The sequence below is a fragment of the Sciurus vulgaris genome, assembly GCF_902686455.1.
Source record: "Sciurus vulgaris genome assembly, chromosome: 9".
Classification (NCBI taxonomy): Eukaryota; Metazoa; Chordata; class Mammalia; order Rodentia; family Sciuridae; genus Sciurus; species Sciurus vulgaris.
In genome coordinates, this window is record NC_136469.1 from 111,255,629 (window position 1) to 111,273,098 (window position 17,470).

At 36.6% G+C, this 17,470-nt stretch overlaps 1 protein-coding gene across 4 annotated transcripts in view; it reads left to right on the plus strand.

The window, feature by feature from the left end:
* ATP8A1 (ATPase phospholipid transporting 8A1) overlaps positions 1 to 17,470 on the plus strand; it is a 217,640-nt gene that overhangs the window by 170,674 nt on the left and 29,496 nt on the right. For all 4 annotated transcript variants that reach the window (XM_079152800.1, XM_079152799.1, XM_079152801.1 and 1 more), the window contains 8 exons: positions 337 to 520; positions 612 to 722; positions 6,973 to 7,047; positions 7,151 to 7,273; positions 10,598 to 10,676; positions 12,736 to 12,797; positions 15,377 to 15,433; positions 16,330 to 16,437. In XM_079152800.1, the coding sequence (XP_079008926.1) occupies positions 337 to 520; positions 612 to 722; positions 6,973 to 7,047; positions 7,151 to 7,273; positions 10,598 to 10,676; positions 12,736 to 12,797; positions 15,377 to 15,433; positions 16,330 to 16,437 (799 nt within the window). The remainder of the gene's footprint in view (positions 1 to 336; positions 521 to 611; positions 723 to 6,972; positions 7,048 to 7,150; positions 7,274 to 10,597; positions 10,677 to 12,735; positions 12,798 to 15,376; positions 15,434 to 16,329; positions 16,438 to 17,470) is intronic.

Genomic DNA, 17,470 nt, shown 5'->3' on the forward strand with positions numbered 1-17,470 from the left:
TGTGTTGGGAAGTAATGGAATTTCTGAACTCTGATGTTTTTTTCTTTAACAAATTAATAAGAACATCCTGGACAGCCAGTGCTTATCCAAGAATGGTATCTTCTAGTTGTCACTTAGAGATCTGCTTCTAGGACTTCATTTTCCCCCACTTAAAGTGGCAATTAGGTTAACTGAGAGCTAAACATTTCAAAACAGACTTTTCCATAATGGCCCTTCAGAGAACTACTCATTTGGAGTTTTTGCTTTAAATCCTTTTAAATCCTTCAAAGGCATATCAAAATTCCTTTTTTTCTTTTTGTAAGGAAACAGATAACTGATAATATATTCTAATTTAAGGGTTTCTCCTCTTCAAAAATCTGAAGTCGTTGAGATGGTTAAGAAACAAGTCAAAGTCATAACACTGGCAATTGGTGATGGAGCAAATGACGTCAGCATGATACAGACAGCCCACGTTGGTGTCGGGATAAGTGGCAACGAAGGCTTGCAGGCGGCGAATTCCTCAGACTACTCCATAGCCCAGGTGAAGCATGATTGCTGCAAAACAGGCTCCACTGTTTTTTGTCAGCTAACACTGTGAAGAGGAAATGCTAATTTTTTCCCTACTCTTCTAGTTCAAGTATTTGAAGAACTTACTGATGGTTCATGGTGCCTGGAACTATAACAGAGTGTCCAAGTGCATCCTGTACTGCTTCTACAAGAACATAGTCCTCTATATTATCGAGGTAATAGCAGGCTACGTTTAAAAATCCTTGTCACTTGCATGCATATTTAAAGACATTTTCTTTATGAAGACATTTTCTCATTGTTTTCATTAATACTTCATTTGCTCGCTTTTCATTACGTCTCAATGTATTCAAACAAAAAGGCTGTCAGCCATGGTGAACAATTAATGTTTAAATTCTAGCTAAAAATGTTAAATTGCTTTCCTAGCAGTATTGAATTAGAATTGCTGATGAGGTCATGTTTTCAGTTTAAAAAGCTACAAACTATCTTTTTAAAGCTCAAAAATACACAAAAAAGAAAAGCAACTATTGAGGGATAACTGCACACATGGAAAACTGTATCTAAAAAGAGAAGTAATGATCCCTAGCACCACAAAAATAAAAATTTTAAAAAGAAGTGGGGGGGAATAATAAACACAAAACTAAGAATAAGGGTTCTAATTCTGGGGGAGCCAGAGTGGTGGAATCAGGAAGGATACATAATAGCTTTGCTGGTATTTGTTGTCTGGTAGGTTTTTTTGTTTTGTTTTGGTTTGGTTTGGTTTGGTTTGGTTTTTCCAAAATTTAGGTCTGTTACATACAGGTGTCCCTTGCTATCCAGATTTGTTTTAGTTTCTAAGTTTGTTAAGTAACAGGAGTTCAGATAATAAGGGCTTTGCCTAAAAATTACATCCGTGTGTGGATAGCAAGGGATTTCTGTGATCCGTTTTATATATCAAATGTAGCATTATTTAAAAAATGAAAACCTGGATCAGGAATGTCACTTCTAAAAAAAATAAAAAGCTTTTTTTTCTATAAACATCTTTGCAGCACCTGCTAGGAACCAGGCACCAAGTTTAGTCCAACAGCTACAACATAAATGTAGCATGGTTTCTGTCTTCCAGAACCTTACCAGTTGAATACAATGGAAGCCACATGTCTAATTCAAATTTTTCAGGAGCTACATTAGCAAAATACTAAAATTAAAGTTCAAATTTGTTTCAATATCATATTTTATTCAATAAGTTCAAAATGTCATTTTTAACATATAATTGCTCTAAAAGTCATTAATTTTTTTCTTTATTTTCTACATTATTTTCTCCATACTAAGTGTTTATAAGCTGGTATGTATTTTAGACCTACAATGCATCTGTTTTTAGACTAGTTCCATTTGAAATGCTTGAGAGTCCCATGTGGCTACCACTGTGGAGCATAGCACTAGTGGACAAATAAATGAACCTAATGGTTATTCAGGGTGTGACAAATAATGTATTTACATTTTTTAACATTTGCGCTTTGGATCATCAGAAGCTATATTTATGATAATGAAACTCTAGGTGTGATCAGTTTCATGTTCTTCTTGTAACTCTGTGGAGCATGGCAAGGAGGTCCTAGTAGCTTGGTAAGAAAACCTGTCTTCCGCTCCTGCAGGACACACCCCCATAGCTCTGCTGAGGACTCCCTTATAGAAGTTGGTGCTGCCTTGCACTCTGTTCTGTTCGCTGTTTCTGTACAGAAAGAGACAGACACAACCTAATTATTTGCTATGTGGGAGGGAATAATATTTTATACCCACAACACTATTTAAAAAAAAAAATTGGTAGATCCTACATCTGCCCTGTTATTTGGGGACTGCTGTATGTTTGACTCAGCTGTTCTCTACCTCTGTCAAAATACTTATCTCCTTACTAAAGTATTGACTGAGCATAGTTCTTATTATGAGTCAGGTTACTAAAACTGAAACTCATTTTGAAGTGTACAAGCAGCTTCTTTTATTAGTCACTAAAAGTTCATAATTAGGTTACAACCCATTAGGTAAAATAACCAAATAGAAACAAAAACAAGATACTTCATGAACTTACTTATTGTTTATTACTGCTAGCTTTAGTCTGGAATAATATTTTAAGGCAAAATGTGCTTCCAAAATAGTTTTCAAAAATATTATTTGTTTTATATATAAACTTGTGGATACTTTCTTTAAAATGTATAATTTTTTATTGATATCCCCTCCTATGTATCTAACTTTTCTAATTGTTCTTCTCATCCTAAAACATTGACTTTTAAAAGAATATTATAGTTTATTTACAAAGATGTTTGAAGACTTCTAAATCAGAAGTTTAAAGCTATTGCCAGTAATAAATCTGCTTACAAAAATTTGATTTTATAAAATGAAATAAGTCCAGATTTTATATCTGGATTAATTGGCAACAATGAAGTGGCAAAATTTATGTACTAATGGGAGAAATAAAATAAACTAAAATGAAAACCGAATCTGCACGCTCTGTTTCAAATCCAGAATTATGTGATTTGTGGTTGATTACACCTAAATTTCACTTGGCTTTTCATGTAAAGCCTCTTCATGAGATATTTAACACTGATCACATTCTTTACACAAAAAAGGAAGTGAGTTCTAAACTTTCCTGGAAATCCCATTTTTATTTTTCTTTTAGCTCTTTATGGAAATGGTATTGTGAATATAATTCAACTGTCTTGGAAATGAATTGACCTTTTAAATCAATTCCCAGATACCCAACTTTTGCCAGTTAAAACAAGTTCTGCAGATGTTAATGGCTCATGTCAATACTGTGAATGAATAGACAGAAAACCCATCGGTGAATGTCTCTAGTGAGGACAGCTACCAGTCTGGAATCTTTCCTTTCAGTTTTTTGTGCTGATCAGGCGTGGGAGCAGAGGACTCATTGACTATTTGTAAGCTGCTGTTTGATATGCAGAAATGTTCCATGAGGAAAATGTCTGTCAAGCTTTAGCTGCCACGCCTCTGCTGCGAGGTGGAATTTAGAAAATAATACCAAACGAGGCAGGTCTAAAGTCTCTTTACTAATAAAGGCATAGTCTTGAACACTGGGTTTTCTAGATTATCTGCAAAAATTGCTTTCCCATCGAATTGCCAGGAATATCACTATCAAGCTCCCATGTTGCTGTAAATTACAGCCACAGGAATAAACACACATTTAGCAGGTGGTGGTTGAAAGTTCTTAACTAATGGAAGCTGCTTGGCAACAGCTCTAGGTGTTGGTTTAAATCATTGGCTCTTTCTAAAGAGATTTTTTATTTCTCTGAAATGTCTGACTCCTTCCTAGCAAAATAAGACCTTTTTTTTTTTCCCCCAAATGATTGGTTGTATCCAAGTTTTCTGGTAAGAACCCCAAACAATGTAGTGTTTCTAATTTCTAGAAACTTAACTTAAATTCAATAAGGTGATACTTTCCCAGCAAATAGTACTGAGGGATAGATTCCCTGTGAACTTAAATCAATGTAGAGTCCCCCAGAGGGCCTGGTGTTTTCTTTCTTCATCCATGACTTTGGTTCTGTCAAAAGAGGAACTTTTATGTACTTATGGTAATTTAGGTGTTGTCTTATTTAGCATGGGATATGTTCCTAATATATCATTTAACTGCAGATCTCAAACTAACCTGAAATCAGATTTCTGGTAGACTACTTCACTGTTAAAGACCATTTCATTCTTCTTTAAAATAAGTAAACTTGAATGTCAGAATATTTGTGTGAAGATATAGGGAAGTAGATTGAAAGGTTTTATTTTTATCTAGTCATTTCTTCCTCCTTTTAAAAAACAAATTAGAATATGAGCTTTTTGAAATGCTGAAACTAAATCTCTAAAACATGTTCACCTAATGTTCAATAGGAAAAAAATGGTAAAATATGTTAACATTCCACTTAAAATTTTTCGTCATAAAGCAGTTAATTTGTGCATTTTAAAATACACTTTGAACTCAGATATGTTGGTTTATTTGCAAATTATTTTGAATTTAAAACTACATATTCTTTGATTTAAGTAAGAGAGGGCCTTGTTTTTAAGCTAATGGTAGCAACAGTAGCTTTTGAATCAGGACACAGAAGCCAGAGGACCACTAAAATTTACAAATGTTTACCACTACCCACACATAAATTTATTAGCAAAAACTTCCAATCGTATGCAGTATTGATAACTGCAAATGCATTTAAACTGTAACCTTTGAGATATGATGTCCATTAGGCAAATTTGAAGATGCAGAGAACCCCAACTTTCTTCAGACCAACAAAGATTAGGCTGTGTCTTCATAGAAGAGAGAGGCCATAATTCAGTTTGTGTTTAAAAATTCCTTATATTTCCATGCCCAAGAAATCTGAGCTTATTAGAATGTATTACTACAGTAGATCAAAGTTGCTGTCAGAAAAATCATAACCGTCACCTGGAGTAGCACAAACATGTATTAAGTATGCCATGTCTCAAAAATACCAAATGAAAAAACACATTAGGGGGCACTAAAGTCTATTTCATCAATTTGAATGTACTCACGAGGGAAGAATAAACCTAACTTCAGTTTGCACGCACAGATGATCTGGCTCCTTGTTGGAGGCAAATGTTCAAAAATTTTCTGTAAAAAGAGTGAACACAAAAGAAAGTAGATTTCAGATTTGACCCCAATTTCTGTGCTTTTGTTGTTGTTGGTAATGCGTATTACAACCTAACACAATTTGGACTTATTTTTCATGTTATTGCTACTTTGTTTTCTTTTCCATCTCATGAAGCAGACATTCATTTTTACACATGCTCGATCGGTCCCTTCCACTATGAAAAGGAAGATCAGTGTGGATACAGAGGCTCTTCACAGGGAGGCCAGCCTGGGTACATATTGATAAATGGTGAATTTGTAGCAATTCACGCTTCCATAATGAGGTTAAATGAAACGTGAAGTGTAGCAAAGTCCCCGCAACTCCCATTCAAAATTCACTCGAGCGGCATGTCAAGACCGCTTCCCCTACCAGTTTTATGGTTGTGTAGTGTTTTTATGCTTGTGTTTTATGTAATCTCATTGCTGGTCCAACCTTTTTACTCTTCCAGGTCAACTTGACTTTTAGTTATACTTAGATCTCCTTTAAAAAAAAAAAAACTAATAACATCAGTATTACTCAGTGATAGTCTCTTTAATTTTCCATTTTAGCATGTTGAAGAAAAACTTCTGTTGTTCCTAAATTGTGTTTAGAAAGTTAAGGTTTCTGCTTTAAAGAGAATGGTAAAATATATAAGAATGTTATGCTTTAGTGTAAAGATTTGATTTTATCAAAGCACAAAATGTAAGTTGAAAATATTTTAATGGGTAAATCCCAATTTAACGTTCTGACGGCAGTAATTAACATGAACTGTGAAAACAAACACACTCATCTACTTTGACCTGGAAATTGTATTTTAAAAATTTATTCTAAGGAAAAAAAGATGGGTAAGGTTCAGTTCAGAATCATTTCTGATAGCAAAAACTATAAGTAACCTAATGTCTAAAATAGTTACATCCACACTGTAGTTACATCCACATCCATTAATAGCATATTAAATGATATATTACAACTTAAGAAAATGTGTATTTTATAGTGTGAAGGGAAAAGAGCAACAATATGACTCTACATACAATAAATTTTAAGTAAATTTATGAATATATTCAAATAAGCTAAGAGTACAACTGATACAAAAGGAAATAGTGATTGTTATAGGATATTATTTTCTAAATAAATGTTACTTTGTTATAATTAAAAACTGAGCTTTAACTACATCCTGATAGTATTTCATATATATGTGTGTGTGTGTGTGTGTGTGTGTTATTTTAGTTGTTGATGGACCTTTATTTTATTCATTTATTTATCTGCAGTGCTGAGAACCAAACCCAGTGCCTCACCCATGCTAGGCAAGCGCTCTACCACTGAGCCACAACCCCAGCCCCGACAGTATTTTTAAATGTAATTAAAGCTATTTTTTTAAAAAAATGATGTAAGTGTATTCTCTTTTAGAACAAAGTGTATCTTTTTTTTTTTTTTTTTTTTTTTTTTGTCCTGGGGATTGAACTCAGGGGCACTTTAGCACTGAACTGTATCACTAATTTGAGGCAAAATCTCTATAAATTGCCAAGGGCCTTGCTAAGTTGCTGAGATGCTTCTCAAATTTGCCATCCTCTTGCTTCAGCCCCCCAAGTTACTAGGATTACAGGTGTGTACCCTACACCTGATTTCTAATTTTTTATCTGTGGTTGCTTACTCATAGCCCTTTTATAATTTGACACGTAGAACCAATTCTACCTTGAGTTGCAAATGCCTGATGAAGCTATCCCTCTAAATCAAAAAGTAAAGCAAACAAGTTATGTTCAAGAGCATCCTAAAACAATATGTTAATTCTTTAGTGTTGCAAAGTTGAATATACAGTAGATCCTAAGCAATGTTTTTGTGTTCTAATTTTGGGGTTTTGGGGTTGTTTTCTTCCTAGATCTGGTTTGCCTTTGTTAATGGCTTTTCTGGACAGATCCTCTTTGAAAGATGGTGTATAGGTCTTTATAATGTGGTAAGTTTAGTACATTTGGTAATGCCTATTTTACCAAATAGTCTGAAATAAAGATGTACCCTGCATGTGGCTGTATGGTTTAATGACCAGCTTGTCACTTCAGCTGTTTACAGCAATGCCTCCCTTAACTCTTGGAATATTTGAGAGATCATGCCGAAAAGAAAATATGTTGAAGTATCCTGAACTATACAAAACATCTCAGAATGCTCTGGACTTCAACACCAAGGTAGGAGCCATTGTCCAGGCACATATTCAGTGGGGCTACTTTATTGCTATAAATACTTGGGGCATCTGGTTTTCAAAGCCCAGGGAATACCAGCCTGAGGCAGGAGAAGGGTGCCCACCAGGGCAAGTCATACTTCTTAAAGTTCTCACATGGAGGGCAAGGTTTTTCATTAGTTTGACTTTGAGTTAGTTTTTTTGTGTTATAAAGTTAAAATGGGGTTAAACTGGGGTTTTTGAGGCAGCATTCAGCTGATCTGGGACAGAAGTCACTGAGCATTTGGTCTGTGCTTCTGTTTTTGCATCCTGGTGAGGAAATGCTCACTCTTCACTGGGGGGAGGGGAGGGGGGAGTCGGGCCATGCAGGACTGCCAAGGCTTTACATGGAAAGAGGTGAGAGGGTTTAATATCATTTCTAACTCATGTTCTGTTGTGTGAAATAGCTGTTTTGTCCTCATCAGAATTTTGGATTGATTAGCTCGGGCATTAAAATTATAGTCTCTGGGAAATAACTCATTTTTAATTCCTAGTACTCAGTATTTCCAAACCTTAAAATTAAAAATACAAGGTAAAATATTCAATGTTTCATCTAAAAATCACAGTCTGGGTTTATATGCCACATAACAAGTCTGAAGCTGTTGTCATCTCTTGTGATCCGTAGTATACGTTCATCCCAGCAACAAAAGGTATCTCATTTTCTGTAGAGTTTACTTTTCTGAAAGTATGTATTCTAAAGAATTATTAATTAACAAATTAATAATTTGTTAATTATTCAAGTTTCTGGGTAGTGCAAGTGAGGGAGAAAGATACTTTAAATCATAACAATCAAAATAAATACAATTTTGAATCTCTATTATTTGTATATTTCATTAGTGTTATAAAAGCCCCTGGTAAATAATACACCCTCATGGAATCATTTCCATTTAATGTAGTGCATGTTTATTAGCATGTGATTAATAATTAGATGTAACTTTAGTTCAGTGTATTAAATTTAGAATAGTTAATATGGAATATTTTTATTAAATTCATAAGGCTCTCCAATGCCGTTTATTTTCAGTATGCTGAAAATAAAGTGAAACAGGTGTTTTGGTGCCTCTAACCTCACACCATAAATGATAGTGTTAAATTTATAGCCAAGAGGATATTCTTCTGAGACTCCGTCTTCACGAATACACTGTGCATGAATGTCCAGCTGCATACGTGAATATAACTTAGTGGTTTCCTTTCAAGTAACTGAATTTAGTTAATTAAAATAACAAATACACTAAAGGTTCTTTAACTTATACCACTGGCTTTAAAAAGTATTTCTAGTGGTCTTTTTTAAAACTGTTACTATTGATGACACACAGTGTCCAAGCTCACATTTTTAAATGTGTTATTTGTGAATTTTTAAAATGTATTTATGATTCCCAGTTTGTATTAAATTTTTCTGCATTGCCGTAATGATTTTCATTATTTGTGGTGGGTATTTTCAAATGATAAGAGCTATAGTCTGGGCAGATATGATAGATACAAACTCTTTCCTTTCAAAAGTGATCCGGGAGCTAAGAAAGCCCTCGGCCTACTGGTATAGGAAGAGTATTTCCTGCCCACCCAGACAGTGGTAGCAGCCTCAGCCACAGGTCTCCCTTCTGTAGCAGCTGGGGTTCCCAGGTGCCGTCTTGCGATGTGACTTTCCATATGACTTTCTGAGTTATGGCTACATAACTCTTGCTTAAAACATATCTCAGCCCTCACAGGACCGTCCAAAGTCATTCCTGCAGTGCCCCATCCTTTCATGCTCCTTGTACATAATAACGTGGACACAGTTTTATGGCCAGGGAAAGGGTACAGCAGGTAGTAGATGGTTTCAGCGTGTGGGGCTTTCTTCCTTGTGTCTTTTGTTGGTGAAAAGAGCTGGCCTTTAGAAAAGCCATCAGATCGACTCAAGTAAGTTACGTGATTTCCATACCTGTTTGAATATTGATGGTTCATAGACACACGTCACCAATCATTTTTGATAGGATTTGTGGGCTTTTCTAATGATTCCAGGGAGTTGTTTTTATTATTATTATTATTAAATCTCATCTAAGTGCTTTAAAACTCGAAAACAAATGGCTACCAAATGCATAGTTGTGCACCCAGCAGTTGCTGTGGGTCCCCAGCGTGGAAGCATTGTTGTGGTGAATGATGGTGCTTACGTTTGTTATGGTAAAAAGGGTCGGAGGTTCTGAGGTCGTGACAGGGGTTAAAGGATTAGCATGTGACAATAAGTATCGGTCAGGAAAATGGAAAAGTAGAACTAATTTTTCTTGCACCCACCTGTGCTTTCTGTCAAATAAAAACTTGTGGTAATGACACAGTGAGGAGAAGCGACAAAGGTTAATGAGTAACACAAGTTCAAATGTGTAATGTGTTGGGGCGTAAATTGGATCATACAATCCAGTGTGGCCGGGTGAACTAACAAAGGAGATTGAGAGCACAGTGGAAAATTTTGGGAGGCAGGCAACTTCATTTCTGTTGTTTGAACAGCTTAGAACTATTAATACATGCCAATTTTGTTTAGCATGAGTTTTGTTTGCAAGAAGCACTTTTAAATGACAAAACTACAACTGCTCAGAAGGCCCGTAAGAATTCTGAACAGTTCTTCTATAACTTAATCTTTCACATTCATGTTACAAAGAAAGTACCAGTGGCCCTGGCTCTCTTGTTCTTAAAATACAACAGACATGGAAAGTAAGAACTATTAAATGATGTGACAATGATCTGAAATTTAGTATTGACAGGTGTTTTAAAAGGCAGTGAAAAGTATTATTTTAATGATTATGTAATTTAAATGTCATACTTGCTCTTTTTAATATAATGTGTATATCTGTGTGTTTCTAAGGCAAAAAAAGGAGTGTGAGGCTTGTATCTTGTTATCATTGAAAAGTTGACACTTGTATGCACTTGGGAAACAGAAAGGGATTTCACCAAATTACAGTCTTTTTAAAAATAAGTCTCTTTTGGAATTATGAAAATAGTCCCACCTAAGGAATCTCAGGATCTGCATTTATTGTCAATTTTATTTTCTTTTTCAGGCACAGATTTAAACTTTTGATACTTGGTTTTTAAAAAGTAGGAGAAAAAAATTCAAGGGAAGCTGAAAAAACATTTTGAGAAACATAAAAATAAATAAATGACCCATGAAAGTCTAAGAGGCAGAAAGTGTCTGTCAGTTCTATTAATTCACAGTGGTAGCCCGACAGAAACACGTTTTGTGAATCTAGCTCATAGATAAAAAGAAAGGTCAGAGTTCACAGAGCTAGTTTATCGCAAATGGTTCTCATGGATTTTTGTTTTCCCCCAGGTTTTCTGGGTTCATTGTTTAAATGGCCTCTTCCACTCAGTTATTCTGTTTTGGTTTCCACTAAAAGCCCTTCAGTATGGTAAGTAGAAAAAAGATGAATGCTAAAAGATGACTTTTTACATTTTTAGAAAAGTAACTCATTCTAAATATATGTTTTAAAAAATCATAGCAGTATTTTCCTTAACCTAAAATGTACGCGTCCCGAAGCCATACACACTTTAAAGATTTTTATTATTCCTTTGGGAGCAAAGTGATTTAATATATGCAAAGCCTTTCTTCTTTACTTCTCATGTTTTCCAAACTTGCAGAAAGTTAAATTTTAGGACTCTTTTTTTGTCCCTCTGTTGATGTATAGTTTGAAGACAATAAGTGCTAATATTTTATGTAGTCTATTTATTATACCTGTGAGGCTTTTGTCAAGTACTTTATGTGCAGCCTAATCAGACTGGCTAGTATTTTCAACTAGACTAGAGCCGATTTGGGATGAGGTTTTTTAATATGTTCTTATGTTCATCTTGGAGTGCAAACTTTGGTTCTCCTTATTTTGAGGGAGTGATTTTATTCTGTCAGTTTTGATAGATAGGATTTTGGCATACTTCCTATTCCATAAAAATGATTCAGTAGCCACTTTAGGAAAGAGGTCCGCGTGACAGTCACACTAGCTTCTTCATCCCAAAGCAGACCTTGCCCTGAGATGCAGGAAGACCACCGGCCATTCCGTGCCTATGCTCCAAGACTACAGCAGTAAAATCCAACACCCCACCGTGAAGATGCCAGTCCTTCATAAACACAGGCCACACCTACCGTCTGAGCTCCTGGGTTGTCAGCCAGAGGGTGCTGCCTGCTCTTTACCACAGGAATGATCCTTGTAAACACAAATCAAGTCAGGTGTCTCCCTCCTGGGAAGCCACAGACTCACCAGAGTAGAATGAAATCCTCCACCTCCATACCATTGCTTCTTCGTCACCAGATATTCTAGTGGCTCCCCTTACCCTCAGGTGTTGCTCAGAGAGGCCTTCCAGGTCTCCCAGGGCAACAGAGCAGTCACACTGCCCCACTGTTCCTGTCACCCCAGCCCCTTGTTGGCCTGTGTTTCTTCATAGTACTTGTCTATCGAGGTGTGATGCAGTTGCCTTTTTTGTACGGTCTTTCTCCTCTGTGAGGGTCAAAGCTTCAGAAGGCTATGGAATCAGTCAGTTCTGTTGTGTTTGCTTTGCTTAGAACAGTTCCCAGCTTCTCATAAGTGTTCAATAAATTGTGAATGAATCACCAGGAGCATGCACCATGAACAAGCAAATATTATAGAGAAGGCAGTGAGTTCATGTCCTAGCAGACTTTTTAATCTCCTTTATTAATTGCTCAGTAAATTACAACTGTAAATATTTTCAGTTTCTAGGTCAGGGAAATATTTTGTTTTTAAGATTTATTTCACATCCATACAAGTTCACCATTTTAAAATGTATAATTCAGTGAGTTTTAGTATATGCAAGGACCTTGCAAATGTCACCATTATCAATGCCAGAACCTTTTCATCATCTGGTAGAGAAACCCTGTGCCCATTAGCAATCACTCTCTGTTCCTCCCCAGCCTCTGGCAACCAGCGATTTTTTTGTCTCTGTACTTTTCATATAAATGAAACTATATAAGTGACCTTAGTTCATCCATGTTGCAGCATGAATCAGTACTTCATTCCCTTTTATGACTGGATAGTAGTACACTGTATAGCTATATCTCATTTTGTTTGTCTATTATTCAGTTGATGAACATTTGTGGTGTTTCTACTTTTTGGAGCTATGGGATATTGAAGTCCAGGATATAATTCAGGATGCCCCAACCTTCTACAAGTTCTACGGGCAAAATTAATCTTCAAAATGCAAAATCAGTATAGGTTTCAAAGACAGGAATTTGTTAACCTGTCAGATTTCCTGCTTTTTGTTGCCTTTTAGAAATTCGTTTTTCTTGGGACCTTCCGGTATAGCAGCTTTGTGAGACTACCTGTGGTGTTTTTCTGCATTAACCTCTTTGCTGTCCCCAGTGTTCAGCCCTTGTTTCCCCCTCTTTTGTTCAAAATTCCTGAATTGACTTTTCTTTCTTAGAACCTCAATCAATTTTTCTAACAAGTCTGTCCTCTCTTGCAGGTAATGTATTTGGAAATGGGAAAACTTCTGATTACCTGCTTCTGGGAAACTTTGTTTACACTGTGAGTACAAGAGGGCATTTGCCTTGTTTGCATATAAAACCAAGCCTTTCATCTGTGCACATTTTATTTTTAAACATGTGCATTTCTGGGCATAAGGGTTAGTTCCCTTTAAGAATGAAATAAGGTGTTTTGACTGTTTAGAGATTATCTATATTAGTTTTTTAAAATGTCACGTGGGTTCACTGACTTTAAAGGACTTTGGTTCCTTTTGTTTTCACTATTTCCTCTTTATTCTTATGCCATTTTGCCTTTTTTTCCCTTCCTTTTTCCTTTCTCCTCATATTTATTTTAATGCCATAATTAGTATTTTCTTGCTTTCCTGAATTTGCAGCAAATTGTATCAAAGCACTCTTGGATATGTAGCCAGTCGTAATTTAGAGGCTCATGATAACTAAAATGGGAGGAATCTCCGGGCTCCCAGGGACATTTTACCCCAAACAAGACACTGAGCCTGTTGGGTATGCAACACTAGCTCCCACTTGTGGGTACACAAGTGAGTCTGAGCATTCCTGCCACTAACTAGCTGAAAAGTGTTTTTAAACCATCTCCCTTTAAAGCCAGGAGCACTAGTGAACGCTGCTGCCTGAGGTCAGGATCTGGTAACAGTGGGTATCTGATAAAGGGTCACTCCAACCTTCAACTCTGAATTCTGTGAGGATAGCTCTGGCCCCTCCTCCTGTGTCTCACTCCTTGTCCTCTGTACAGACCGTGCGTTTTCCAAATGGCTATTGTGTGGCTGACTCAGTTGATAGAAAAACTGTATTCGGGTATTTAAATATCAAGGGTTGTGAGCCAGGAGTGTATTTCAGTGGTAGAGCATGCAGTTAACATGCAGGAGACTCCTGGTACAATCCCCAGCACCCAAAAACAAAATGTAACCCTCCCAAGTGTGTAAATAGCTGAATGATAAGAAGTTAAGATCATTCAGTAACAGAGGGACTGGGGCTCTAGCAAATCTGGGGATGTCCTTTCCATTGACACCAACCCACTGAAGTAATAAAAGAGAAGCAAAAGCAGGTTGGAGGGACTGGTGCTTTCTTCTTTTACAACATGAATACAAAAGGGAAATAGGTAAATACTTAGTGGCATAGATAGAAATAAATCAGAGTCATGGATGTTGCCTGGGGACCTTAAGTGCTCAAGACTTGGGAGAGTATTTTTCTATAATTTTATATGTGAAACTACATCTTATTTTAGAACGTTTTATGTATCTGGTTAATTAATATTTACATTTTAATAAGAGTTTTATTTCTGCAGATACTAATCCAAACTTGCCACTAGATCTCCTGCTGAGAAAGCCCACTGTCTTCCTTTAACCTAACTTTACAGCCCCATTGGGAAGTGTCTAAACCAATGCTGGGCTCAAATACTGAAAGCACCTTAAAGTAGGTCTGGGCGCTTGGGGCATTTATTACTCACCAGAGCCAGGCAGGCATCCTACTTCCATCACCAACAACTACTCAAAGTGCCCAGAGTTCCCTTGACTACTAACAGTTTTTAAAATTTTATTATTAGTTATAAATAGATCACAATAAGTAGTATTCCAGTGCCAAGCACAGTTCCAAATTTTTTTTATTAGTATTTTGACCTCAAGCATAAAAAACAACCCTACAAAGTAGGTAAGCTTTATCAGTCCCAGTTTACAGATGGAGCGAAGACACACAGATAAAATAACTTGCCTTGTTCATTAACCAAAGCAGCTACTAGGGACGGAGTCTTGGGCTCAGTCTGTCTCTGGGGCAAGTGCATTTAACCATTGTGCTGTTCTGTGAGAGACAGCAGTGAAGGTGGTCCCGATTCCCTGGGCTCAGAATTATCAGCATGCCACCATCAAGGCGTGTGTGTCATGGAGGGATAGCAGACTCTTACAACTATACTACAGAAACTACATTTTAAGGGTGAAAAGTGCCAGAGCAAGTATTGGAGCTTTCTAAATGCTATTATTTTATTTTTATAATTTACCTTTGAAATTCAGAAAGGTGGTCTTTTAGTATGAACAATGATTTAAAATTCAGTTAAAGGAAGCTTGTAAACCCCAGTGAACACAGGTATGTGCTCTCTGTCAATATTCATGAATTGTGCAAAAAGCAGGCAGATGCCTCTGAAGACTGTGAACTCGCAGAGAGTCAGGGATGGGCAGTAGAAGTGGCATGCTGCAAATGGACAGCTGACCGACCACCTCCTAAAGGCAGCCAGCCGGCTAATTCATCTCATTTCTTTGCTTGCTGTTCAGACAAAGCAAGCAGCAAATAGTTTATAGTCCAATGGTTTATTTCAAAGCTATTTGTTCTTTATAAATCTCACTCTCAGGCTGGGTGAGGTGGTGCCCACCTGTAATCCCAGCAGCTCAGGAGGCTAAGGCAGGAGGATCAAGAGTTCAATGCCAGCCTCAGCAATTTAGGGAGGCCCTAAGCAACTTAGTGAACCCTGTCTCAAAATAAAAGTATAAAAAGGGCTGGATGTGATTCAGTGGTTACCCCTGGCTTCAATCCCCAATACCAGGAAGAAGAAAAAAATTCTCAGTCACTTGATAAATTTATATTTATGAAATAAAATAACACTTTCCCTTTCTGTTTTAGTTTGTAGTGATAACTGTGTGTTTGAAAGCTGGACTGGAGACATCATATTGGACATGGGTAAGAGTATCTCTGATTACACCCAAGAATTGTCACATCTGAATATGCATTCTTTCCAGTTGTTTTGGTTGTTTTTCATTCTACATTGATATGCCCCTTTATTCTCTTCCACAGATTGTTAATTGTGGGGAGTCGGGCCTGGAGGAAAGACAATTAGGGATTCTAGTTTGGAAACACTGAGTCAAGCAAATTTAAGTTTATTATCACAACATTTTTCAGTGCCTTTACTATATTATTATGAATTGTGACTCATCCAGGAAGTGGGCAGACTTCCCAACTCGTGTGTCTGTGAAACGTTTCTTAGAGGTGTCACAGATCGGCATTGTGCAAAAGGTCCATTAGAAAATGATTCTGAAGACCAGTACTATTAATGAACTATCTATCCTTAGACATTTATAAATTCCCAGTTTGGATTAAACAAGTTCCATTTTCATTATATTAGCTTTGCAGCCTCTCCTTATCCAGGTAGAAAGACCTAAGGAAAAAAATTAAAGTTTAATGTTCAGGGGAACTATTGGCACAAGAAACTGGGGTTTGACCGGTCTAGGCATTCAGGTAATATTCTTGCAAGGGTCTGACTTCTTTTGTAAGGAGGGACAATAAAGGAGCCTGAAAGATGGTAACAAATAAAGAAGTAAAGAGCCGCTACAGATCCAAGAAGGAATGGGTAGTTGAAATTCCAGCCCTACAAACGTTGTTACTGTCGTAGAAGAGATTAACACTTAATGAAAGATGCAGTAAAACACATTCACACAGGCAATTATGTAGCAATTCCTATAGATAATATTTTTGTGACTGTAGTAAAAAATTAATTAGGGAATTTGTGAAAGTTTCACTAGTGTTTGTGCACTCAGTCGACTGGAGTTGGCTTTGACTCAGATTTCCTTAATTTGCAGTTCAGCCACATAGCAATCTGGGGCAGTATCGCGCTCTGGGTGGTGTTTTTTGGAATCTACTCATCTCTGTGGCCTGCTGTTCCGATGGCCCCTGATATGTCTGGAGAGGTAATGTTCGCTGACGACTCGTGATCCAACAAAACCTTAAGAATGAATATTCGTTAATGAACCTTCATCGTTTAGCGTGGTTTTCCATTTTGTTGATTTATATTCAAATAGCATTTAACCATTCAAAAGCTATTTTTAAATTCCACAGTTGGGAGTGATAAATCTTTATAGAATATTTTTAAGCTTGAACATTTAACTTAAATCTGACTTTTCCTTTCATAAACATAGCCGGAATGATAAAATATGGTTGTTAGGAGTTTGAATCATGTTAGGAATATTATCCATGTAGAAGATGCCATTTTAAAATTAGACTGTAAATCCACAAGTACATTTTGGGAAGAGGTTTGGGTGTGTTTCTATCTTTGGGGCAGTCTGGCATTTCTTCCATTATCTCTTTATTCTAAAGAAAAGTCTGCCATCACTAGATTAAATATGCTTTCCGAGTTGTCTTAATGACATCAGTTTGGTTCTCATTTTGAAAGAATTAGGGTGCGTGACATTTCAGCCTTATCAGAGTCCATTTTCAATTCTGTCTCTCAGTTTCTTGTTACGCTGGTAGAAATTGAGTTATTAGGTGTTCATGGGGGAGTGTCAAAAGATCTCCTTTCCTTCAGAAGAAAGTCCAGCAGTAGGAGGGTTTATGATTTCAATTGCAGGAAATTTGACATAAAATGTATAAAAGAAAATGTGGAAAACATTTCGGGATTTCCTGTGACCTCACAGTAACTTGCAAATCAAGGTAACGTGAGCCCTGTTACAGGACATTGTTTTACCGCAGTCAACGGAGCCCTTTCCAGTGGTTTCCATGTATTTCTTGCCCCTAAGTACTGCCTGAGTACCTTTCACTTTTGACAGTCTGTTTTATAGATCATTTTCATGAAATTTTATCTGACAGCATCCTGCTTTTATAAATTAGCAGAATACAGACACATTTTAAAATTTTTTTGTGGTTAAGTTTATTAGAGGCATCACATACCGTTACAGGCAATCCAGATGCATCGGGATGCAAGTACTTTCTTCCACCAAATGCGAA